Genomic DNA, 27,174 nt, shown 5'->3' on the forward strand with positions numbered 1-27,174 from the left:
ATAAGAACATTCTAGATGAAAGGCCAACCTGGGAAGTTAAGTAGAAAGCAGTCCTCCAGGTCACAGACACAAAGTCAAAGATGTAAAATGTGAGCAGGGATGCAGAGAAATAATTCTTAAGCTAAAGAAAACACACAACCTTGCAGATTTTTATTTATTTAGAGAGAGAGAGAGCACGAGCAGGGTAGGGGCAGAGAGAGAGAGAGAATCCCAAGCAAGGCTCAAACTCACCAACCATGAGACCATGATCTCAGCCAAGATCAAGAGTCAGACACTTAACCAGTATAGCCACCCAGGAGCCCCAACGTTGCAGATTTAAATGACCCACCAAATGCTGAGTATGAATGAACAGAGACCTCCCCCTCAGACAGATCTTGGTGAGATTTTAAAACTCTAAACACGAAGATGAAAAAAATTTAAGAGCTTCCAGAGGGAAAAGTCAGTTCAACTACAAGGAACTGAGAATCAAATTAATACCAGACTTCTCAGCAGCAACACTGGATACCAGAAGGCAGTGGAACAGTGCCTTCAAGATACTGAGGAGAGGTCATTTGGGACCTAGAATTTTCTATCAGACCAAACTATTAAGTCACAGAGCAAAAAGTCAAAATTATTTTTACACTTGCAAGGACTCAGAAGTTTATCACCATCCATCCTGTGGGGTCACGGAGGCCCTCGAACAAAACAAGGAAGGGACACATGGCATCTGAGGGAGGTGGCATCACAAATGCTGTGTGATCTCTCATACGAGCTTCTCTCTCTTTTTTTTTTTAAGTATATTTATTTATTTTTGAGAAAGACAGAGAGAGAGAGAGAGAGAGACCCCAAGATGGGGCAGGGCAGAGAGAGGAGAGAGAGAATCCCATCCAGGCTCCATGCTGTTGGCACAGAGCCAGATGTAGGGCTTGAGAAACCATGAGATCATGACCTGAGCCGAGATCATAACCGACTGAACCACCCAGGCGCCCCCTCCTATATAAGAGTCTTAGAGGAGTCACATTCATGGAGATAAAGCTGGGATGGTGGCTGATAGAGGCTGGGCTGGAGGGAAAATGGGAGTTAGTGTGTAAGGAGGACCGAGTTTCAATTTTGCAGGATACAAAGAGTTCTGGAAAGACAGTAGTGGTGGGTACCCAACTGTGAATGACCTTAATGCCACTGAGCCTTAACATGGTTAAGATGTTAAATTTTATGTTATGTGTATTTACCGCCATTGAAAGAAACAAGGGGGTATTATGCTAAGTGAAGTAAGTCAGGGAAAGATATCATATGTTTTCACTCATATGTGGAACTTGAGAAACTTAACAGAAGACCATGGGGGAAGGAAAGGGGAAAAAATAGTTACAAACAGAGAAGGAGGGAAGCAAACCATAAGAGACTCTTAAATACAGAGAACAAACTGAGGGTGGATGGGGTGGGGGAGGGCAGGAGGGAGGGGGAAATGGGTGATGGGCATTGAGGAGGGCACTTGTTGGGATGAGCACTGGGTGTTGTATGTAAGTGATGAACCATGGCAATCTACCCCCAAAACTAAGAGCACACTGTATATGCTGTATGTTAGCTAACTTGACAATAAATTATATTTAAAAATAATCATAAAAGAAACAATATAAGAAAGAGAGAAAGAAAGAAAGAGAAGAAAAGAGAAAGGGAAGGAGGAAGTGAGGAAGGAAGGAAGGAAGGAAGGAAGGAAGAGAGGGAGGGAGGGAGGAAGGAAGGAAAAAAGAAGGTATCTAATTAAGACCCAGAAGATAAGATGAACACCAGAAAGAATCCAGAAAGAATCCAGTGGGACTTGATTCTTGGGACTATTTTCTGCAAATGGGAAGAATTTAAAGGCTTCTTGGGACTATCTTTCCTTCTCTTCATTTAGCAACCTGATTTGTAAAGAATATATGTTAGCACCCCACTATCATAAGTCCATTTTTATTCGGGTTGCCGTTTTCTGAGCTGGTCTGAGAACACACCTTGGGTGGAATATATCTGCAGAACAAGTACCAAATGCGATAGCTTTCATAGAGTCAAGGTGGACAGAAGGCAGAGGTGGGAAGAAAGTGCACTGAATCCCTCAACCTTTCCAAGGGAGGCTCAACAGAGTAAAAAGCAATGGTTCTGTCAACTGACTATCTAAATCAAGACTGTGATACATTAGGGGCACCTGAGTGGCTCAGTCGGTTGAGCGTCCGACTTCGGCTCAGGTCACGATCTCACAGTTCGTGGGTTCGAGCCCCACGTCAGGCTCTGTGCTGACAGCTCAGAGCCTGGAGCCTTGCTTCCGATTCTGTGTCTCCCTCTCTCTCTGCCCCTCCCCTGCTCACAGTCTGTCTCTCTCTCTCAAAAATAAATAAACATGAAAAAATTGTTTTAAAAAGGCAAATGTATTAATATTCAAAGTTATGTAAAGTTACAGTGGCACCCACTGGAGAATGAAAAGTTAGAACTTAGAAAACATACGCCGCCTCATAGGAGGGGAACTAGGGAATGGGGATTTAGATGGGGAAATGTATTACTTTAGACTTTTTTGAGCATTTTGAATGTTTTCTTCCATGTGTAGGTGTATTGCTTTCATTAAAAAGTAGTGAGTAGCATGATTTAAAATAACCATTTTTTAGGTTCAAAGTAAGAATATAAAATGAAACATTTTGATGTGCCTAAAGTCTTTTTTTTTAAATTTTTTTTTAACGTTTATTTATTTTTGAGACAGGGAGAGACAGCATGAACGGGGGAGGGTCAGAGAGAGATGGAGATACAGAATCTGAAACAGGCTCCAGGCTCTGAGCTGTGGGCACAGAGCCCGACGTGGGGCTCGAACCCACGGACCGCGAGATCATGACCTGAGCCGAAGTCAGATGCTTAACCGACTGAGCCACCCAGGCGCCCCTGATGTGCCTAAAGTCTTAGGGAAAGTAAAAGGATGTTCAAATATATGGAGATGGTGGCAACAGAAATGGTGATAGTGCTAAGGAGGATTTGAACAGGAGTCGTGGAAGGCAGCAGAGGACCGGTCTCCACGTCTCCAACAGGGCTAAGAGTATATACGGGGTTGTTGAAAGGACCAGATTAAAGACGGTGTCCAAATGGATGCCCTTGCTGACACTGATGCCATTCTCAGCCCTTTGAGTTCCCAGTAGGAGAGGAGGCGTAATGGTCAACTAAATGAAGAAGCCCGTGTGGTGCACTATGAAAAAGAAGGAACGCACAGGCTGAACGGCTCAAGAGGTGTGTGACTTTGGGCATATTGTTTGACCGCTCTGAACCCCGGTTTGCCTCTCTGGAAAATACAGTAACAGTATCAATTTGGCAATCGAACTAGGGTTGAATTAGGTCAGTTTAGGTGATGAACATAGTGTACCTGGGACCGACTTTGGCTGAATTATCGAGGCTTTGGTTTGCTAGTTGCAGAGCGAGAACTCAAACGGCTTTAGGAAAATGGGGGTGGCAAGGACGTTGCCACATCTCACATACTCACAGGAAGGACAGAGCCCCAGCCGTGCTCCAGGCTTCAGGGATAAATGAAAAATAGACACAGACACTTTGCTTTATCCATCGCTGCTTCTCGTCACATGCCGGCTACACTGTCTCCTTCTGTAGACCAGCTTCTCCTACGCGATACAGAATGAGGATAATCATGGCTCCTGACCTTCCCTTCCTGTGGCTGCCTGGCCCTCTTCCTGCTCCACGGAAAAATCCCAGCTCTCACTGCGCCCACTTGACCAAGTGCCCAGTCAGCCGTGGCCAGGAGGACAGGTCCGTGCAAGATGGCCATGACCACAGAGGGCCCACCCTGAGGAGCCCAGAAGCCACCACTGGGTGCATGGCAATCACAGGACTGGGGCAGAGAGGGCAGACACTATTTTCCTCCTCTGTTGACATCCTTGTGAAATGCTACTGCTCCCTCTAAGGAAAATACTGCTCCCCACTGCCCCCGCCCCACCTTGCCCAGTACAGTCATTGTATTATAGTGCTGGCCATCAGTGTAGCAAAACACAACAGTGTCTGGGACATCAACAGCTGTTTCTTGCCTGGCTTTTAGAAATACTTTGGTGGTAGAGGGCTTGGGTGATTCAATCAGTTGAGCATCCAACTCGTGATTTCGGCTCAGGTCATGATCTTATGATTCATGTGTTTGAGCCCCTCATCGGGCTCTGAGCTGACAGTACAGAGCCTACCTTAGATTCTGTCTCCCTTTCTCCCTGCCCCCATCCCCTTCTCTCTTGAAAATAATAAAAAAGAAGAAGAAGAAGAAATACTTTGGTGGGAGTTGGGTACGGGGAATGGTAAATTGAACCTGTGCCTTAGGTCGTTCATCATTCTAAGAGAACTGCCAGAGTCTAATTTTGTTCATAAGTCCTTCAAGGGGGTTAAAAAAAATTCTTTCCTCCCAGTTTCTTTCGGCCCTCAAGTCCACGGGAGTCACAGAACCATGAATCAGTCCCCCTCATACCTCCAAAACCGTCCAGCTTTCAGGCATGTCCCAAAGCTGGCTGTACCCCATGCGTGGGCTGTGGGGGAGGAGGCAGGCAGGTGGACCAGCTCACAGCTGCACTCACAAGACAGCCTGTCCCAGGCTGCCTGTCCCTGCAGCTTGGCAGCTCCGTCCTCCTGGGACCAAGACTGCAGTGACCAGTGACTCTTCATGATGAACCCCAGGGAGGACCAGCAGGTGTCAGCTACCACCCGAGGGCTTCAAGGTCCCTGGGCAGGGTAATTCCCACAGAGTACAGAATGGGTGACAGCAGCATGCTGCTGGGGGACAGCCGACTCCCTGCTCCCCTGGCTTTGCCTTGTCCCAGGAATCCCGTCTTTTTGTGGAGAAGAGCGTCCTTTTCATGAAGCCTCGAGAAGCTGGGCTGTTAGGGGTGTGTGTGTGTCCACTACAGGCATTTTCAGTGAGGCAGGTTCTCTGGCTGAATTCCTGCTATGGCTTCCTTCCAGTGGTTGGTGAACTATGAGCAGGGACGGTGCCACGGGGTGGCTTTGGCCATGCTTTCCTCTCTTTCCTGGAACTCTGTCCTACCTCAGAGCAGTTTTCATCACCTGGGAGATTGAGATCGGGGGTGGGAAGCTTCAGCATGCAGCGTGGTGCTGGGGACGGGGGGGGGCTCCCCATTGCCTGGGGGGGTGGGCGCCACCGAACAGAAATTCCACCTGCAGCCCTGGCTTCAAATAAGCCCATCATCGCAGGGTACGCTTGTATTGGGAAAATAATTCTATAGAGGCCACACTTTTGACTGCCTAGGATCCATTGTCCTGCCTCTTCATGGTTGTAGAGTTTCTTGGGTTTTCAATGCTTCCTAGATCTCAAAAGGATTTGTTGGTAAATTATAGAACAGAAAGTTGTGCACTTAAATAGTGTGAATTTGTCAGATTCAAGCACCTGGATGCTCCTCTGCACACCGGGGCCTCTGCAAGTGGGGAGAGGAAGCTCGGTGACCAGGTGATTGGGCAGGGGCTTGGAGAGCAGAGACCATGATGCTTCTCTGGCCCCCTAACACACCTGGTCTGGCCCTCTACTGCACCTGGTCTGACCCGCCCCCCCCAACCACACTTGATCTGCCCCCCCCCCCCCCCCCCCCCCCGCCACACACACACACACCTGGCCTGGCCCCTCCACCACACCTGGTCTTGCCCTCTACTAGACCTGGTTTCACACCCCCACTACTGCACCTGGTCTGGCCCCCCTCCCACAACTTTCTGGGCCCCTCTACCACACCTGGTCTGGCCCCCCTACCACACTTGGTCTGGACCCCCTACCCCACCTGTCCTGGCCCCCTTACCACACCTGGTCTGGTCCCCCTACCACACCTGATCTGGCCCTCTATGACACCTGGCATGTCCCTGGGTCTGCAAGTTTATCCTTTACCTGGAGGGCAAGCTGCACTGTGGCCACAGTGGCACATGGTGAAGGGGGGCTGGCTAGAGTCCTGAGCCTGGGCATGAAGCAGGACCTGTGGGCTGGAATTGCCCAGCATCTTCTGTACCAGCAAAGGCATTCCCTTCCTTTTTCTCCACGGGAACACAGGGATCTGATCTTTGTCTGGTTGCTGAAAACTGAAGCAAATTGAAATTGACTCTTGGATGTGGATATTCAACAAGATGCCTTCACTTGTTTAAAGATGTGGCTGAGCCATCTGTCCTCATTTCTACCAACAAGGAGATGCCTCCTTCTCTGCCGTCTGCTGGGGTTGGAGGCGGCAAGGACCACAGAACAGTAGTTCCTTTGGGTCCTTCGCTGGAACCCAACTGGAGACAGTAGACTATGCCAAAAAAAGCACACTTGCAAATGTTAATTAGGGAGTGTTTATTTTAATTAGAGGGAGATCCATGATGGAATATCTTTACTTATCAACATCTCTTAATAAGGTCTTAAGACATGCCTATTGACACTGATAAGAATTTGAGCTCGATTCATCTCTCCTGGAACACCTGTCTTTCCCAACTGTTGACTTTACCGAATACAAATAGCAGGGCTAGTAATCCATATTAGAAAGTGTGTCCAACTACTTTTTCAAAAAATAACACTAAGTAGATCATTTTTATCCTTTATGGGGTGTTTGCCAGACCCCACGGGGATTCTGTGGCAATACCTGGCTGGTTGTACCAACATCTCATTTAATATGATCAGAGATCCTGCCTTGCTGCTTTCCCTTCTTGCTGGAAATCTGCATGTGGCCAACGACAGGCCAAGTGGGGGAATCAGTATATTGTGGGCCAGTCTCCCCAGAAGGCCCAGCCAAGTTGTGGGTTCAGAGTGGAAATAAAGACAGCAGGCGTGTCCATGCCAGATGGGTGAACCCTCCCGACAGCCAAAAGCAAGTCCTTATGGCCAGGAAATCCCTCCCATAGTATGATGTGACACTGCCTCCTCATCCAGCAGGTCACACCCCTCCCAGCCCAGGGACAGTGCCAAGACGGGCAGGAGCAGGGGAGGAACCAAAACTGGGCTCGCCCAGCATCCTTGGAGGCTCCCATTGCCACTGGGGGTGGGCATGCCCCCTTCCTCACGGCCCCCATTGCCCACACGGTCCCCTCCAGCCACAGATGCCCCAAGATGGTTATATTGCTATCTTTTTAAATATATAACCCATGAGGACCTGGGAACATATAAGTGGCAGCTTGGCCTCGCTCTAGGACTGAGCCCCTAATTAATGTTGAAGCATCATGTGTCCACAAGGGCCAACACAAGGCCACCCTCTCCATTCTTTTCAATCCCGCCTATCACCACATCCATGGTCATCCCTGCCTGGGAAGCAGCTCAGCAGGGGCAAAGGCCACTTTTCTCCCAGGGAAGGAGTATTTTCAACCCCCGTTCAGTGAGGTATGTCATACGTTTCAAGAACCTCCTCCCTCAAGGTAATGTTTCCCCTTTGTCTGAATCCCTCCAGCTGCAATATGAGTCATTTTTCCCTTGTTCGGTCCTCAGTAGAGATGAGAACAAGTAAGTTGTCCTCTTTCACCTCATTTCTCCACCTTTGGGATTTGCTGTTGGTGGTGCTGGTGGCAGCAGCTGTTTGTTTGTTTTTTTTAAGATTTTATTACTTAAAAACATTTTTTAATGTTTTTAATGTTTATTTTTGAGAGAGAGAGAGAGAGTGAGTGAGTGAGTAGGGGAGGGGCAGAGAGAGAGGGAGACACGGAATCTGAAACGGGCTCCAGGCTCCGAGCTGTCAGTACAGAGCCCCATGCGGGACTCGAACCCATGAATCACAAGATCATGACCTGAGCTGAAGTCGGACGCCTAACTGACTGAGCTACCTAGGCGGCCCTCCAAAAAATGTTTTAATATATTTAAATTCAAGTTAGTTAACATGTAGTGTAATATTGGTTTCAGGAGTAGGACTCAGTGATTCGTCACTTAACATTTAATACCCAGTGCTCATCCCAACAAGTGCCCTCCTTAATGCCCATCCCCTATTTAGTCCATTCCCCCCACTCCCTCTAGCAACCCTCAGTTTGTTCTCAGTATTTAAGAGTCTCTCATGGTTTGTCTCCCTCTTTCTTTTTATCTTATTTTTCCTTCCCTTCCTTTATGTTCATCTGTTTTGTTTCTTAAATTCCACATATTAATGGAATCATATGATATTTATCTTTCTCTGATTGACATATTTCGCTTGGCATAATACACTCTAGTTCCATCCACATTGTTGCACATGGCAAGATTTCATTCTTTTTGATCGCTGAGTAATATTCCATTGTATGGATGTGTGTGTGTGTGTGTATGTATATATATATATATACCACATCTTCTTTATCCATTCATTAGTCGATGGACATTTAGGCTCTTTCCATAATTTGGCTATTGTTGAACTTTTTATTTTTTTTTTTATTATTTTTTTTTTTTAACGTTTATTTATTTTTGAGACAGAGAGAGACAGAGCATTAACGGGGGAGGGTCAGAGAGAGGGAGACACAGAATCTGAAACAGGCTCCAGGCTCTGAGCTGTCAGCACAGAGCCCGACGCGGGGCTCGAACTCACGGACCGCGAGATCATGACCTGAGCCGAAGTCAGACGCTTAACCGACCGAGCCACCCAGGCGCCCCTGTTGTTGAACTTTTTAAAAATATATATATTTATTTGAGAGAGAGAGAGAGAGCACACAACCAGGGGAGGGGCACAGAGAGAGGGAGACACAGAATCCAAAGCAGGCTCCAGGCTCTGCGCTGTCAGCACAGAGCCCAACACGGGCTGGAACTCATGAACTATGAGATCATGACCTGAGCCGAAGTCCAGCATTTAACCCAATGAGCCACCCAGGCGCTCCTCTTGTTGAAATTTTTAAGTAGTCTTTACACCCAAGAGATTACTTGGCTAATCTCTTACTTGGGGCTCAAACTCACAACTCTGAGATCAAGAGTCACACACTCTACCGAATGAGCCAGCCAGGAGCCCCCGCAGCCATGTTTAATATTAAGCCCCCACAGGCTGTGAGCTGCTGTCTTAAATTTAATACTTTTTGAATCGAGGGGAAAAAGTCATAACATCCCTCATTTCCTTCATGGCCATTGTGTTGACCTTCTCTAAATGGCTTTTGGCTATAATGTCTAGAACCGATAGCAAGGATGCTTAAACCAGAGACCCAGCTAGAGCATTGAAAGCTGAGTAATCAGGAGATCCCATGGCCCCTGCACGACCACCCTGAGATGCAAAGAAGGAACAGCAGAGGCAGTGGCTGGAGAACCGAGGCTTCCCATCAGCGCATTAAGTGACAGACTGAGGGTTTAGTTCACTGCCCCCCAGTGTGAAAGCCACCCAAGAGGAATGTAATCATGAGCTGTGGTGAGAGAGTGGCAGAGCCCAGGACAGGGAGATGAGACCCCTCACAGTCTTTAGCCCTGGCCTGAGTGCCCCAGACACCCAAATCTGTATCTCAGAAGGCTCTGTCTTGCTGAGACCATCTGACAGCCGGGCCCACATGGAGAGGAGCATAACCAGGTAGGGAGAGGAGGGGTGTCCCCACAGCAGCTCAGCTGAACCAGTAACCACATTTCTCCTGACCCCATGCTGGCTTTCCCTCCCATCCCCCATGTGACCTGACACCCGTGAATGTCAGGCAGAGCTGAGATGTCACCTACGTCAACTGTTTTGGAGGCTGGCAAGGTCTCTTGGAGAAGACGTGTGAACTATTCCCCTCCCCCACCATGCCCTTAAAAACAAAGGAACAGTAGGGGCGCCTGGGTGGCTCAGTGCAGCTAAATGTCTGACTCCGGCTCAGGTCGTGATCTCACAATTTGTGGGTTTGAGCCCTGAGTCAGGCTCTCTGCTGACAGCTCAGAGCCTGGCGTCTGCTTCAGATTCTGTGTCTCCCTCTCTCTCTGCCCACTGCCCCCCCCACCCCCACTAGCACTCTGTCTCTCAAAAATAAATGTTAAAAAATTAAAAAGAAAACAACAACAAAGAAATGGCTAGCCCTCAATGGAAAAAGAAAATATTAGTTGCTATGGTCCGAACGTTCGTATCCTTCCCCACATTCATACACTGAAATCCTGCCCCCCAAGGTGATGATATCAGGAGGTTGAAGATGGGAACCCAGGGATTAGAGTCTGTTACAGAGGCTTAAGAAAGGTCCCTCGCCCTTCACCACGTCAGGACATGGCAAGAAGGTGCGTCTGTGAACCCGGAAGGAGGCTCTCACCAGACACCCCGTCTGCCAGCATCTTGGCCTCGGACTTTCAGCCTCCAGAACTGTTGAGAAATGGATTCGTGTTAGTTATTAGCCACCCGGGTTATGGTATTTGGTTATAGCAGCCAGAGCAGGCCAAGACACTAGTTTTTAACTGCTCATTTTCCTACCATCTACTTAAACTCTTAGAGCGTTCTAGAATAGTTTCAAAACGCCTCCCCTCGATGGGAAGCCAGTGGTTCTCAACAGGCCACGATATTTCCCCCAGGGGACATTAGGCAGTGCCCGGAGACATTTTTGACTAGCACCCCTCATGGGGAGGGGGCGTGGCCAGTATCTAGTGGGCAGAGGCCAGGGATGCGGCTCAACGTCGTAAGATGTCTAGGCCGGCCTCGTACAAGACAGTGTCCGTAGCGAGAAAGCCTTCCCCGGGCACATCATCCTGTACGCGAAGCATCGTTATCCTCCTTCCATTTCTAGAGGAACCTTAAATAACATACCGGACCTGAGCCGTAGCCTTTTTGTTATTCTTCTCCCCGGTGGGGGACAAGATGGGATGGAGACACAGGAGGGTGGGGAGATGGAGGGAGGGACGCACACGCACCTGCCGTCCAACCCCGCAGGAGGGCGGCGGGGGCGGCCCGGGCTTTCTGAGCCTATTCTCCGGCTTGGCTTGTCCTCAGGACTCTGCCTCGCCCACCCTCTATCTGCCAGATGCGCCACTACAGATCTGGGATTTATCTTCTCTCTCTTTGCACCCGAGTTAATGGCAGTGGCTGTGAAAAGAGGCAGCGGCTCACTGATAATATTCCAGTCACTTGGGTTTCTTGTCTTAATTACCTTCCTAATTTGTACTTTTGGTGGAACACCTGGGGTGTGAGCACCAGTCGGCAATTTTTTCCTCTGCTCCTTCTCCACCCAGCGGGTTCTTTCTGCCATCTGTTGATCTTAAATATCTGCCTTAATTCTTTTATTTATGTTCTTTCTACGCATGTAATTTATCTTGGTCTCTCATTAGCTTCTCTGCCAGGCTCTATTCCACCTTCGGACAAGGTAGCGATTGCATTTCTTTCCCCAGCACCTGCCCTTCGCCTGGCGGTGGGAAACTGCTTGCCCCCCCTCCCCCCCCAGGACACAGCTTATGCTTTTGGAGCAGAGAGGAGGGACCCGCTTCATGTGCAGATCATCACAGAATGTTCCGCACTATTGGCCCAGGTACAGGGGGGGGGCAGAGGGACTATGCATTCACTGCTCCAAACCCCTTCAGAGTACGGATTCGGATGCCAGCTCTTGCCACCCACACCTGGGAGAAAGCCACAAGTGCAGGTTGGCAAACGGGTGGGGGGGAGTGGGGGACCTGGCTCAGCTGCTCGGGGCTGCATCCCTTTGGGCAGACGCTATTTTTTCCTGCCTTAACTGGTTACTCCCCTGCCCAACCTCCCAGAGCTACTGTGAGTCCAAGTGCTGGGGCTTTTGCTAAATAACCAGAAGGGGTTAGTTCCCTGATTAATATAGGTCCTGGTGCTCTGGGCTGCGCTATCGTTTACATTAAAGTGACTGATTAGAGTAAAATCTTTAACAAAAGAGCCAACCAGCTGTTGTTTATACTTTAGAAAAGCACATTTTTTTTTCAAAGGAAGGGAGATGCCCCTCTGATGTTATAAAACACCGCTTAGTCCCTCCCCAGCTTTTGACACCTCTCCCCAGTGGGTCAGGGGTCCCTGGTGAAGTTCTTTGCCTTGGAGACCCGCAGTCACCTCTGAGAGCCGGCTGAGGGCTTGGCTGTTTGGGCACAAAACAAGAATGAGGACAGCAGCTTTGGAAACACTGGAGTCTCTGAGGGTAGGGGACTGGTCAAATGGAAGAAGCATCGGAGATGTCCTCCAGCTTTCTGATCTCATGACCGCGGGCACCGGCAGCTGCTGTGATTCAGATTCTGTGTCTCCCTCTCTCTCTCTGCCCCTCCCCTGCTCACAAGAGACCACAGCTCTGTCTCTCTCTGTCCCTCAAAAATGAATAAATGTTAAAAAAAAATTTTCTTTTTTTAAAGGCACCTGGGTGGCTCAGTCGGTTAAGCATCCAACTTCGGCTCTGGTCATGATCACACGGTCCATGAGTTCGAGCCCCGCGTCGGGCTCTGGGCTGACAGCTCGGAGCCTGGAGCCTGCTTCGGATTCTGTGTCTCCCTCTCTGTCGGCCCCTCCCCTGCTCGCACTCTGTCTCTCTCTCTCTCTCTCAAAAATGAATAAATGTAAAAAAAATTTTTTTTACAATTTACATCAGGAGCCTTAACAATTATATAAAAATAAATCAGTCTTTAAAGCCTCGATCCTGAAACATGCGGTTGCTCTGGTGGTATTGATTGCCTGGCCACTTCGGCCCCAGAGCCTGTTGGACACAGTGTCTTAGGGGCTTCTCTGCAGCCGGCTCTGGAGTGTGCTAGGCATGCTGGGAGGGTGCTGTCTGCCATCTGGTTTTGGAAAAACCTCCCCCCCCCCCCCGCCCCACCCCCACCCCAACCAAACCGATAACTTCTGAGCCTGGCAGTGGCCCAAGAGTCATGCCACGTGATCTCTGGGGTTTCCTCTACCTCTAAAGTCCTAGGATTCTGTATCCCACCATTGGTCATTATGAGGACTATGGGAAGATATTTGGAGGAGCATGAGGACCCCAAATTCTCAACCAGCAACCTCCAGTTGCCACCCGATAGGGTCCCCACAGGAGATTGAAGCACAAAGGGTAAGGTGAGGGAAGAAAAGAGCCCTTTAGGCCTTAGCAGGGTGTTTGGACTCCATTTGTGGTCCCTCGGTGAACCAGACTAGATAATGGGTGAGCTCTTACCCTCTCACATGGGACAAGTGTGAGCAGCTCTTCTGTCTCCAGGTGCCTCCTAGAATCCTAGCATCCTTGGCCCACCCCAACTAAAAAGGACACAAAGGATAAAAAGAGGCGTTTCAAAGAGGCAGTGAATCCCAAAAGAAGACAAGCCCTTCTCAGTGGATTTTTCCCTCTTCCCTCTTTATAACAAGAAAGTTCCTCCTGGCCCCAAAAGCCCTTGGTCTTGATTCTGACCAGTATTGGTAGGTCTCTTTCCTGTTATGATTCAGGGGGTCTTTAAACTGTCCCACAGATACCAGAAAATGTCTTAACATTATGGTTCTACCCCACTGGTCCCAGGCCACTGGACCATTTTTCTGTAACCTTTCCTTCTCCATCAGATACTTGTAGACAAGCAGTGTTCTTCCACATTTGATCAAAGTCAGAGTGTTTGTAGCCTTGGCAGGCTTACTAGTCCCTCTGGAGAGGACTTGGGGAATCATCTTGTCCATCTCCAAGCTTAAGCTAGACTGTAGCCACACCATCTCAGAGTAGACTGTAACAGTCTACCATTTCAAGATGGCCCCTCGAATGTCTGGGAAGACATCATTGGGCCCCTGCACCAATCTCGGACTTCTTGTTGGCGCGAGCTAAATAAAACCCTATGTGTTTAGCTTAGGAGCCCGTCATCAAGCTCTTTCAGTAAAGGGCCAGACAGTAAATATTGTAGGTCTTTGGGCCATATGTTCTCTATCACAACTACTCATCTCTGCTGATGTAGCGCAAAAGCAGCCACAGACAACTTGTCAACAAACTAAGCATGGCAGTGTGCCAATAAAACTTTATTTGTGAACACTAAAATTATATAACTTTCATGTGTCATGAAATACTATTCTTTCTTTGATTTTTTTTTTCCAGTTATTTAAAAATGTAAACGTCGTTCTTAGCTTTCAGGCCATACAAAAATAGGCAGTGGGCTGAATTTGGCCCCCAGACCGTTGCCAGCCAACCCCGGGTTTAAACTCCAGTTATGTGGGTTTTCTGTTACTGGCAGCCTAATGCGGTCTCACTTGACCCAGCAATGGTAATGAACCTTGTTCGAAAATTGCTCCTAACCCTTCATGCTTTTTTATTCCATTTCAGAGGGTCTTGCTGTTGGCGTCGGATTTGGGGCTGTGGAAAAGACAGCATCCGCCACCTTTGAGAGTGCCAGGTAAGCCAGCACCTGCTCCCTAGAGCCTGGCACCGTACCCAGTGGTGCTCTGGAAATGCTTATTACCTCGATGGGCACCCCTGGCCCCAGAGGGCCAAGACTGGTGGAAGTTGGTGGGGGAGGTCAGGTGAAGCTTGCCTGAGAGAGGGTTTCCATCAAACAAGCTGGTTATGCCGTTTGTCATATGAGCTATCTAATGGGTAACCGCTTTGAAAACACAACATGGAAATAATCGTGTGTTCTCCAAATCCTTTAAAAGTATAAAGACTAAAGACAAAAAAAAAAAAAATTAACAAAGCCAGCAACTGATGCTGTCAACTGCTCCCTCTTTTTGAAGCCGCTCCTTTCTCTTTCCGGACCCTGCGCTCTCCTGGTTTCCCCCCACTTCCTGTTCCTCTACAGATTCTTCTGTGGGCTTCTCGTCCTGCGGCCCTCTCTGAAATGTTGATGTTGCCTGGGATCCATCTCTGGGGCATCGTTTCTTCTCAGTTAGTGTACTCTCCTTGGGGAATCTCCTCCATTCCCGAGACTTTATTTTCCATCCATTTGCTGGTGATGCCAATGTTGATCTTCAGCCTAGACTGTTTTCTGGAACTTACACCTACGGGTCCAGCTACCTTGCAGACATCTCCACTCAAATGTTTTTCAGGATCCCCACGCTCAGCATTTCCAAAGTTGAGCTTATTGTCTCCTGCTGCCATCCTGCAAAAACCTGTCCCTCCTCCAGGGTTCCCCATCACCCCCTTGCACCCGGTTGCCCAAACCAAACTCACTGCTGTCCTTGACTCCTCATGTCCATAGACAGTCTTTCCACAGACAGTCTGTGCCTTCTAAGTTCTTCTTCTCTTCTACCTCCCTGGCCCCACACAGGGCCTAGGCAAGGCGATCGTCTCGGGACCACGGAGGCTTATGGCTTATCCTGTAGCCATAATGGAGATGTGTTCTACGTGGTCTCTTGTGCCTACAGGACCGTGAATACTACAGCCTTGGGCTGGAGGAGAGCAGGGAGGACCCTTCCATCCAAGGGTGGCAAACTCAGGTGCCTTCAGAAGACTAAGGGGCAAGAAATTGAGTGGAGACCATCCTGGGGTGGAGACAGTTAGGAACAGTGAGGACAGAGGTGAACCTCAACCAGGCAGCACATGCACTATCTCAAGGCACAATTATTTTTTTTTTTAAATTTTTTTTTCAACGTTTTTTATTTATTTTTGGGACAGAGAGAGACAGAGCATGAAGGGGGGGAGGGGCAGAGAGAGAGGGAGACACAGAATCGGAAACAGGCTCCAGGCTCCGAGCCATCAGCCCAGAGTCAAGGCACAATTATTTTAAAAATATGATTCATGTTCAAGAGATGGTCCTGGGGGCCGCTGGTTTCTGACCCCTGCATCTAGCTCATTTCTCTGCCTTCTGACCGACTTTTTCCCCCTGTGGCAGTGGCCCTGCCTCCTTCAGCGATCAACCTGGTTTCTATTCCCCTGCTTGTCAGGAACTCATTTCTCACAGAGCCCCTTTCCCGCCCTCCCTCGGCTGCTGAACTTATGTGAGGCTTCTTTATGCCCCATCCCCTCCTTTTAGCTCCTCAGCCAATGTGGGACCCCTGTGTGTTAAGTGTAGTCTCTGCTGGTCTTTATTTATTATTATTTTTTTTAATTTTGGGGGAGGTCAGAGAGAGAGGGAGAGAGAGAATCCCCAGCAGGCTCCACATTCAGCACGGAGCCCGGCGCAGGGCGCAGGGCTCAGACTCACAACCCTGAGATCATGACTCAAGTTGACGAAGTCAAGAGTCAGACGCTCAACCGACTGAGCCACCCAGGCGCCCCCCTGTAGGGCTTTAAATTCTAATGCTACATGTTAAGGGACATGTGTGCTCCTTGAGGCCCCAGATGTGCGTGTGGGCCGGCATGTTCCATGTCGAAATTTCCCCTGTTCTCAACTTCTTTTTCCCACCTGTCAAACTGGTGGGTTCCTCCAGCATCATCCGTTCATGTGATACCTATTGTGAAAACCAAATGAGCTGGTTGATGGAGGGTGGGGGGAGGGCAGAGGGGACTTCATAATGTAGAAATGTCGCCAAAATCAAGGGTTAATTGTGATTCCTAACGCCCTGCAGGCTGCTCTTCTCACACTGGGAGAGGGGGAGGGGAGAGGGTCGGGGAGTATGGCTTTTTAGCCGTTTTGATCTTGGCCTCGCTTAGACCAGGAGAAACTTCCGAGTCAGCAGGATCCCGGGAGCTGAGCCTGTCAGCATCCACAGGCCGGGTCCTCCTGGAGCTCGGGCGCCGTGCACGTTGCAGGGGGTCGGTGGCTGGCAAGTGACAGCCCTGCCCCCAGCCAGGCTTTAGTCCAGCCACGTCTCCCGCGACATGGGGATGTCCACTCAGACGGCCCTCTATTCTATTACCTGCACTTTCCGCTAATCTTTATAAATATTTCTGAAGAAAGTAGAGCAACAATCTTTCCGACCCAGCCCCTCTCTTCCCTTGAACAGATGCTCTCTGAGTTACATAAACCCTCAACAGGACCTTCCAGTTGGGATTGAGCTGGGGCGGCAGTCTTGGTATTTTCAGCCTCAAAAAACCCCCTGCTAATGGAGCCACTGGGGGGTTCTCACCACCCCCCGCCCTCCACCCACTCTCAGCCACAGCATGTGGGGCTTTGCTGTTGTCACCACTGTGTCCAGAGTATCTTGGGAGGGAAGGTTCTCCCTCCAACAGACCCTCCCCATCAGGCCATCCCCCCCATAAATCCACCTACAGTTCGTGATTTGGGTTCTTCCTTTTCAAATGCCCCGGGGGCGGGGGGAGGGGGTGAGGATGGTGATGGATAAGAGCCCCCAGCCAAGGCACGAGGGAGAAGGAGAAAGAACAAGGCTAATGCCGGAGGGCAGGCTGCAAAAGCAAAGTCATCCGATGATTAAACGCATCTTGTACAAGAGACAGGTTTTCCCTTTTGAAATCCCAGCTCCGGGTGATGAACGAGGGGCACGCCTAAGACATGACACAGAAAAGCTTGAAAACAAAGGCGTGAAAAAAGGTGGAAGGTGCACCCTGGCCAAAAAGAAAGCAGGTATTACAGTCTTGGAATCAGACAAACCAGACTTTCGGGCAGAAAGCCACGTAAAGAATGGAGGTCAGTACTTTGCAGGAAGAGGAACAGTGTCCCGGGCTGATGGGCACCTGTACGCTCCTGGCAACCTAAGTCTCACACTGGGGAAGGAAAATGGTCAGAATTTCAAGGGAAGTCAGACAAAACCGTCGTCATGGTGAAGGGTTAGGATTCCCCGCCCGGGCACTGAGAAGGCAGATAAAAAGTTAACACGACATACATCATGGATGTGCGTAGAGCCCCAGCCTGGCGATGAGAAACCTGACATTCTTGTCAAGCCCGCGTGCGCATGGTTCCCAAAATTGATGAGCGCCGTGCCGCAGAGAAAAGTCGGAATGCCCCCCAAATCAATACCACTCAGACCACATTCTGTGACCGCAGTGTGACATAATTGAAAATCAATACCAGAAAAGATGGCCTAAATAATTGGTTAGTGGGCAGTGAAACCAGTAACACCGTAAGAAGGGCACAGCGTAAGCTCCAAGGAAGGGATACAAACCGAGTCACTAAGAAACCAGTGGATGAAGGGCAGGCTCTTCCTTCGTGTCAGGGGCACTTCATAGAACGGTGGTACTTCATCGGGACCGGGGCGGATGGTCAGCTTGAATTGGTGGACGCGATGGAGGCAGGTAATATTGTGAAGAAAGGCCCAGGTAGGTCCCAAGGCATTTTCAGGGCCGGCGGAGAGGTGAAGTCACCGAGATGGAGCTCACACGGTGCTTTCTGGAAGGTGAGCCCGACGGCTAAGAAAGCACATCATGCACCGAGAGGTTGGCAGCTAGGGTGGGTTCTGATATGCAGGGAAAGGAAATGATAAAACCCAAGAGGTGGTTTGAACCGTGATCTGGCTCCCGTGGAATAATTTGAGGCCAGGACATAGATGGACCTGTGTTGACCACCCACAGCTGTGTGCCCTCAGAGCAGGACGAGGGATGTGGGACTGAAGGGAGACCACAAGGAGGGGAGGGAGGAAGAGCTTTGAATGCAGACCCACCAGACGGCATCTGTCGGCGGATTTTGTTGTCCTGCGGAAGGGAGAAGGGGGAATTCAGGTTTGAGCGTAGGGAGACCTAGATAATCACGTAGGGCTCCGGGAGGGCCCCGAGGGCGAGAGGATGCATTTGCATGTACTTGGCAACAAGAGTTACCTGGCCTGTGCCTGGGGCCCACGTGGACCAAGCTAGCTGCTCTTCATTTAGCCTAGGGGTCTCAGCAAACTGTAGCCCCCGGGCCAGGTCCGGCCCCACACCCGGTTCTGGAAACGGCGTTTGCTTCGAACACAGCCGACACTCATTTGTTGACATACTGTCCTTAACTCCTGGTAATAATGGAGGTGGGCAGTTGCCGCAGAACCTCAAGGCCGAAAGCTGAGCGTCTATAGTCATCTGGCCCTTTGCAGACCAAAGTATGCAGACCTCTTATTCGGCGGAAAACCGTAATTTTACTGCAGATTCATCAGCAAATGCTCTGACACCAACTAACTCTTGTACGATCTCTTTCTTGTGCCCTGTTAATAATGCATCTGGAAGCCACATATCTGCAGCCACCACGGGAGAAAAGAAAGGTATAAAATAAAGACTCCCAAGGAGGCACGATCCTTAATTGAATTTCTCCACAACCAGGACTCAGGCAGGAGGCAGGCATGTAATTTGTGTAGGGCTGCTGCTGCCACCCAGTGTTCAGATGCTGTTACTTCACCTTTATGGCGCCTGTCCCCATGCCTTCCCTCCATCCACCCTCCTTCCTCACTGGATAGCTGGTGTGGCACTGTTTATCCCGAATTCAGTGTCCTCTGAACTACGAAGCATCTCAGGCAGCAAAGGGAAGCCCGTGGTTCAAGGGAAACATAGCTTTCTTCTCTCCAGTCTGGTCCCCTCGCAATTTCTTCTGGTGTCACCACCAAGAAATTCTTCAGACCACATGTCCCTTGGGAGTTTGCTGCTTAAACAGTTTTCCTTTCTGAAGTGGCATTACCTCCAAAGAACATGTTCCCGATGGAGGAAACGTGCCCTCGGCTCTCACTTGACTCAGCGGCAGGCATAATGCAAACCAGCGGGGAGAGCAAGGCTATTTACACTTCACATACAGACCACTTCCTATTTAGGCTTTGACGGAGCACACACGTTGGGTGGCGTTTGTCACCCACGAACATACCCTGACCGGCAGGTGCAACAGGCTCTGGGTAGCCAAGGAGGCTGGCTGCAGACTCATGGTCTTTGTGGATAATCCACAAAGCACATCCCCAAGATACGCCTCAAATGTGTTTCTTGTGTCCCAACCAGCTAATGCTAACCGACATCTAGATACTTAGGAAGGGATGCCTGGTGGATTAGTCTGCATCTGGACCTAAGGTGGCTCACTAAGTTGCACAGGAGGGACATCAAAATAAATTTTAAAGTGTATGTCTGCCTCCCTTATCAAGGGGTAAATCATAAGTCAGATATATACTTTCCCTGGCTTAAAAACCAACACACGTGTTGGTATATTAACAATCATTTAAGACAGCAGTCATTAGTCAACTAAGCAGCCATTTGTTTAGAAACAAAAATGGTGGGGCACCTGGCTGGCTCAGTTGGTCAAGCATCCGACTTCGGCTCAGGTCATGATCTCACAGTCCGTGAGTTCAAGTCCCGCGTCAGGGTCTGTGCTGACAGCTCGGAGTCTGGAGCCTGCTTCGAATTCTGCGTCTCCTTCTCTCTCTATGCCCCTCTCCTGCTCTCGCTCTTGTCTCTCTCTCTCTCTGTCAAAAATAAATAAACATTAAAAAAAATGGCAGTAGACACATTTTCCTGGTCATTAGTCAACCGTAACCAGTCGATATGTCTTTATGTGGAAGACCCATTACCTATGTGCATCTCTCTGTCCAATTAATCCCCCTACTTTGGATCCAGAATATTATTGAAAATAGGTTTGCCAATTAAATGTAGAGAAGGTCAAGAGCAGGCCTCACTGTTGTGGTGGGGAGGGGTCTCGGAGAACTAAGTGTAAACTTCTTCAGCATAGTCCACTCACACATCTACCGTAACCGCCTGCACGGGTCAAGCCGCTCTTACAAAGTCCCTAGATCACCCTGTGGCAGGACCAGCTGCCAGACTTCCAGAGAATTCTCAAGAGACTCTCCATGCCTCAGGCTGCCGCTCTTGACCTCCCCACGTGCCCGCAGCTCTGGGTCTCACCGTTCCAGACCCCAGCCCGGTCTCTCTGGAGACTGGTCTTCAGGCTGAGAAGCGCAGCCCCAGCATGAGGTCAGGAAGGTGCCCGGGAGAGGAGATCCTTTCACCCCTTGACCCAACCACTGCCACCCCTTTCACAGCAGAATAATACACACGCCCTCCCCCGCTCCCCGCACCACAAACCCCACCGCCACACTCTTCAATCACCCCAGAAAGCAAATTCTTGTGCTGTTCTGTATGTGTGACGGCAGACTGTGCTCTCCATTTTATTTTATGCAAACAAGCCCTTCTCCTGAACCCATCAAGCTACCTTGCCCGGGATTCTAGAGTTATCTATCGGCAGCTCTTTCTCTTACATGCTTCTTTTCAGTCCTCCCACACACCGATCCCTTTACCCTGTATTCTGACAGAGAGGAATTTGCAAGTGTGGGCAGGCAGGCAGCAGGTGGTGGACAGTGCCCCCGTGTGGTGGCTGGCCATCATCGATGCCAGGTGACAAAACAATGACAAAGGGACAAAAGCAGTCGAGACACGAGGATGGCTGAAGCAGTGTGGATCTCAGACAGAAGTCACACCTACAAATTTTAAGACCCCGTGTTATATACATACGAGTTCATAAAAATGCTGTGTGCATTTCTCGAAATAGTTACATCTTTATATTCCTGCCATTTTGACCCCAATAGTTCATTGGATTCAGCCCTGACGGTGCTCCGCTGTCGTGTTATTTTCCCGCATCAGCATAACGGCAAGGTTTTTGCATGGTCCCGGCACAGAGAGGAGGGTGGATGTGGAAGGCACCAGAAAAGAGCAGGAAGTCCCTCGGGGCCGTGACTGTCGGCACCAGTAGGAAAGCAGTGGGGTGAACGGGCTTAACTTCAAGACACCCAAAAATTCATTCGATTTTTCTTTATGTTTTATTTTTCTAATGACTTCAAAAAACAGTGTTATGAAAATTAGTATATTCGTCCTGGAAGTAAAGAGGATGGGCCTAAAAGCCTGCTAAACACATGGACAGAGCCAGACTCGGGCCCAGCACTTCCTTGTAGGCAACTGGAGAGCCATTCCCTCCACATAGCTGTTCCCGAGCACTCCCCACAGGGTTTTTTGTTCTGTTTTAATTTTTTTTTAATGTTTATTTATTTTTGAGAGCGAGAGACAGAGCATGAGCAGGGGAGGAGCAGAGAGAGAGGGAGACAGACACAGAATCGGAAGCAGGCTCCAGGCTCCGAGCCATCAGCACAGAACCCGACGCGGGGCTCAAACCCACAAACCGTGAGATCATGACCTGAGCCGAAGGTGGACGCTCAACCGACTGAGCCACCCGGGCGCCCCCTTCTTTTTCCCTCGTCCCCACTGACCCTCAAGAAGTGCCCCTCCCATCCTCAGAACCCCTGGGGGTTCTCCAACAGTCCTCCTGAGAACAGTCTGCAGGTGCTTTGCTCCAGGAGGCCTGACTGAAAGGAGCCGGCAGGGCTGGGGGCTGGGAAGCGAGGGCAAGAAAGGAATGGTCTCCGTCTCGTCTCCTTGTCCAACCCCTGGCATTCTTACCGCCCTCCGCCACTCTCTCTCCTGGCTCCTTCTCCCTTCCCATGGGTTTTTATGCTCCCAGCAAGAGCAGAATGTTACAGGAAACAATGAAAAAAGTAACAGTATTTTGCCAGTAAGCCCCCTCCACTTCCCGTGTTCTGTCCCCAAGAACCCCCAAGATTTTTCTTGGACTGGGTTATCCTCTCGAGGGGATAGCAGCACCCCCACCCCTTCAGACACTTTGCCTTCCACATCCCCAGGTCTGTGCAGACACACAGATGTCATTGTTACCTGCACACCTGGGGGACTCCCCCGCTGATAACAAAGAGAATCCGGAACCTAATAGCCACTTGCCTGCAAAATATGCCCATCGTGGGGCCTGGTGCCCATTCATTCCCTGCACTGGGTGCACAGATACGTGAACAGATGGAGGAGTGAAAGTCTGTGTACTTATTATTTACCTGCTGCCTGAGATTGTCCACGAGAAACCGTTTAATGTTAGTTTGGCTTCACCCACGAATCTGGCAGACTTTCCATACTTCCCAGGACAGCTGGGATAATTACCATTATTTGAGCACAAAGCCACTAGAAAGGATACAAAGAAAAACCCGATCGGTTTTGGGTGTTCTGGAAGTCAGGGTTCTTCAGACCTTTGCTCGCCTTTCCTGGCACACATCATCAAGTCTAAGGTGACCGTCGGCTATGTCAGAGTGACCTCGTCGGGAGGCCCAGTGACGGTCATTCATCCCTCCCTGCTGGTACTGGAGAGGGGAGCCATGTCTCCCCCTGGCAGATGGTTTCCTTCGAAGGTTGGGGACATTCTCTGGTGTGAACTGTCAGCAGCAGCATTGTGACTCCCACACCCATCCATCCACACACACGGTGCTACAGCGACAGAAAAATGCTCGCAAATGTGCTCATTTCAGCACGCGGTCCTTCCAGTGGTACCTCTGTGTCAAGCAGAGGGGACCCAGGCTAGCAAGCCCCTGGCAGTCTGACCGTGTCCTTGACTCTTACTATCTAAACCTCAGTTTTTATGTGCATTTCGTGAAGAGAGGCAAGTTGTATCTGTGGTTCCGGGACTGTTGGGCTTTGCGGGACAATAAAAATGTCCCCTGTGTATGTGGACGGACGGAGAGCTGTCACCTTCTCTGTTTTGCAAAGTAAAGGCATCGATAGAAAGCTGCGATCATAGGCTCTCCCTGTCAGTCAATTCTTGTATAAGGTATCTCTTGGTTAACAGTGTACTTATCACCAAAAATCAGTTCATAAGGTCAGGAAAAAACAAAATCCGTTCTACTTTTCAGATAGGAGTTTACTTCTCTTTATCTTCCTCTGTCTCTCTCCATTCAAATTCAGAGCAACTTACAACATGAAAAGCTTGTCCAACACCACTCAATACGTAATTATGTTCTTCATACAAATTCGTCAGTTTGAGCCCCCCACCCCCCACCGCCGGGCAATGCAACAAGGTGATCTTGAACATCCCCTGTATTCTACTACTGTGTATCATGCTACCTTGAAAATCTTACTGTATTTTATCTGTGCTGAAAACCAGTTTCCGCAGATCGGGATGATGTACTTGCAAAAGTCATACTGATTTTGTTTCTGCTATTGTGTGGAAATGAGGGATCCAGGACGGGATCATATCATAGGAAAAAAAGATTGGTTTTTAGTGCACGTCTGAGTTATGGGGTGTAAATCTTGATACAAACACACACACACACACACACACACACACACACACACACACACCCGGACTGCTTGTTTGCCCCATGTGGGATTCAGGCTGTGATCTGAGAGAAGGCAAGGAACAGTGACACAGTCAACCCCAGACACTTGTGTACCTGTTTTCAAGCCCCGGAACAAAGCAGGTGTCATTCACCGGGAGGGAGATAGGGCGCCCTCTGCCCACAGCCGCTCGCATGCGCGGGGCACAGTGAGACCTGTGAGAACCAGTCATGGGGCCCTGGTGCAGCACCCGCCCCTCCCCAGCCCAGCAAGCCCAAGAACACACAGAATATTGGAGGACCTGGATCCTGGAGCTAGACCACCTGGGTTCACATCTTGACTCTGCCACTCCCTGGCTGTAGAACCTGAACGGGTTGCCTTTCTTCTGTGCCTCAGTTTCCTAATCTGCAAATTCCCACAGTAATCAGTAGTCATAGAAGTAGTCACAACGATAATAGCGTCTACTTCAACAGACTTAACTGGATTTCTTATACACGAAGAACCTGGAACAGTGCTTGGCATACAGGAAGGCAGTGTAGGATGTGGGATATATTTTTTTTTTTTTGCATCGTAGGTATTGTTTTTTGTTTTGTTTTGTTTTGTTCTGTTTTGTTTTCCTTTGGCCTGCCCATCGCGGGCACTACAGATAGATGCCCGGCCCATTCCTGCCCCTGCCTGGGCTCCAGGATTGGAGCTCCCAACCCCCGGCCTCCCCAGAAAGAGAACTGGTTTGGAAGTGGCATCCACAGTCTGCGTGGGACCACGCAGGCCTGGAGGCCCTAGTCCAGCAACGGGGGGGGCTCCAGGTGCGTATAGCTGCTCCCGATGTTGCTTCTGTTGGCCCGAGTCTCGGGCCCCATGCCTAACATCCTTTCCCCGATTCCCCTTTGGCCCTTTCAGGCTGATTTTGCTGTCATGTCTCAGCACAGACGTGACATTCGTGTTCGTTGACTCTTGCTCCGGAACCGCTCAGTGTCCTCAGCCGTTAGCGCGTACGTACGCTTTACCCCATCCTGTGCCCTCGCCCGGAGCACGGCCTGGGCCACCTCCTCTGCTGTCGCGTGGGACCCAGCACCAGGCTGGGCAGAGTCGGCTCTGCGCCAGGGGGTCGACAACCTGCCTGGAATTCTGTACGCGGTTCCATAATGGACAGCACCCGCCAAGGGCACTAGCTGCTTCCTCCTGGCCCCACGAATCCCTGGACTCACTCTCAGACCTTGAGTTGCTTGTCCCAAGCTGTGCAGGAGGACGGACAGGGCGGCGATGGGAACGGAGGAGAGAAAAGTGTGTGTCGTCTCCAGAGCCTGGGAAAGCCACAAAGAAACCACACTGCTGTTCTCAAAGAGCTTTGTAGGGTCCCTGCCTCCCCGCCGCCCCCCCGCCCCCAAGCCCGCTGCAGGCTAAACAGAGTGCACGTTGTGTAGAGATCCGTCCCCCGTGCCAAGATGTCCAGCCCTGTCGCCGGGGATGTGGGTGGGGGTGGCTGGAGGCGGTGGGGGGGGGGGGCGGAGGGGGCCACGGCACAAATGGCCCCTTGTGCTGCCCACAGGGAGAGGCCGCTGCTCGGCAGACAGGAGGCAGTGCGGCTGCCTCCCTCCTTGTTCAGACAGCGTGACTCGCGTGGGGACGTCGGAGGGGTCCATCGCTGCCCCGTCCGGCCTCCCCCACAGCTTGTTACAAGCAAGGAGAGGCAGAGAGTGACAGTGTTTTCCAGAGCAGAGGCTAAGGGATCCGTAGGCACGGCTTGCTTGGGGTGGTGGTCTTCGTGCCACAACCCTTGCTTGGCAAGCTGCAAAAGGTAGCTTGGGTACGTGCGTTCGTTTGCCCTTGTGACACTAGTAGGGACAGCTGTCGTTATGGGCGGTTTACATGCACCACTTAATCCTCGCTGCCATCGCAGTATGGAGAGGAGGACGCAGAGCCTGGGAACTTTCTTGGGGGTCATGCTTCCAGCAAGCGGAAGGCTCAGGGTCTGGCTGAGGTCTGGCCGATACAGAGGCCCATGCCGAACCGCCTCCCCACCCCTGCTTCCAGCAAGCACGAAAGCTGACGTTTACAGAGTGCTTTCCACGCGCAGACCCTGCGCCCACTGACCTGTGTATTGGCCGGTCCTCGAAGCCCCCTGCGAAATGACGGACCCCAGTTTACAGCTGCGGGATGCTCCTGCAAGTAAGGGGCAGAGGCCAGATTCGAACCCAGGAAGCCTGGCTCCGGAGCCCGTGCCCTAAACCATTGCCCTCTCCTGCCACCCGGGTCGAGTACCTGCCAGGTCCACAGAGGCTGTAAAAACGCCCCCTAAGGCGGTGCAGAAGATAGTCTCGGCTTAGTTGTAAAAAGGTGTCTGACCCCTTTTGTGGATGCTTTTGTGTTGGCTGTAGGAGGTCTGAGTCCATTGTCAAACCCCTCTTTGACATCCTGTCTCATTGGACATTTTGGGGGTTAGAGGTGTATGTAACTCTCCCCAGTGAGGGACAGACTTTCCTAGCCGATCTTAGTGGCAGCGAGTATTTCTGTCAAAGGTCTTGCCGAACACCACTCTAGACATCTGCTGCTGTAGTAAGAACCCTAACGCTTGCCTGGTGTCTCCATGCAGCCAGTGGCTGAGGGAAGGAAGGGGGAGAGGAGGAAGATCCAAAGAGAGGGGACAGAGATAGTCTGGATGGCCATTACGTCATGGTCCACTTCCCCACCTCACCTCCCAGAAAGCATGGACAGATAGGCTGGGACGCTGGGAGGATAGGACCAGTTACCTGTCCTGTGAGTGCCCGAACGAGGGGAGGTGGGGGTTGGCTGTGTGGAGGCCCCAGGTTCTTTTGGGCAATGGTGTTGTGGTAGAATTGTGTCCCCCAGAAAGTTGTGTTGACGTCCTAACCTGTGAATGCAACCTTCGTGGGCGATAGGGTCTGTACAGAGGGAATTTGTTAAGACCAGGTCATGCTGCGTGCGGGTGGGTCCTAAATCCAGTATGACCAGTGTCCCTCCAAGATGAGGAGAAAAGACACACACACTCAACACTCACACAGAGGAGAATGCCCCTGGACAGCACAGAGACACCGAGGGAAGACTTCGGGCACGTGAAGACAGAGGCGGAGATTGGAGTGACGTGGCTACAAGCCGAGAAGCGCTCAGGGGCGGTGACAGCCACCCGGAGCTGGAAGAGCCAGGGGGGCGTCCTTCCCTGGAGGCGTTGGAGGGAGCCCAGCCCTGCTGGCCCCTTGACTCGTAGCATCCTGAACAGTGAGCATAAGTCCCTGTGTTCTGTGTCGGCGACCATAGGAGCCTAACGCGTAGCGTCTCCACACTCCCCATCTGTACCTTCTCCGTCCCCTGACCCCACTCAGCTCTCTTCACCTCCTCCCACGGAGGACACTTCTGATCCCCATTCTTCTCTATCCGGACGCACGTTTCCCTCACCCCTCCGGGAGCTTTCCTTTTTTTTTTTTTTTTTTTTTTTTTTTTTAAATTTCAGGAGGAGCTTCTGGTTCT

General features: G+C 50.5%; 1 protein-coding gene across 10 annotated transcripts in view; it reads left to right on the forward strand.

The window, feature by feature from the left end:
- SLC39A11 (solute carrier family 39 member 11) overlaps window positions 1-27,174 on the forward strand; it is a 427,544-nt gene that overhangs the window by 345,583 nt on the left and 54,787 nt on the right. For all 10 annotated transcript variants that reach the window (XM_053893198.1, XM_053893190.1, XM_053893191.1 and 7 more), the window contains one exon: window positions 14,083-14,152. In XM_053893198.1, coding sequence (XP_053749173.1) covers window positions 14,083-14,152 — 70 coding nt within the window. The remainder of the gene's footprint in view (window positions 1-14,082; window positions 14,153-27,174) is intronic.

The sequence above is a fragment of the Panthera pardus genome, unplaced genomic scaffold, assembly GCF_024362965.1.
Source record: "Panthera pardus isolate Hobbes unplaced genomic scaffold, ASM2436296v1 HiC_scaffold_3, whole genome shotgun sequence".
Taxonomy (NCBI): Eukaryota; Metazoa; Chordata; class Mammalia; order Carnivora; family Felidae; genus Panthera; species Panthera pardus.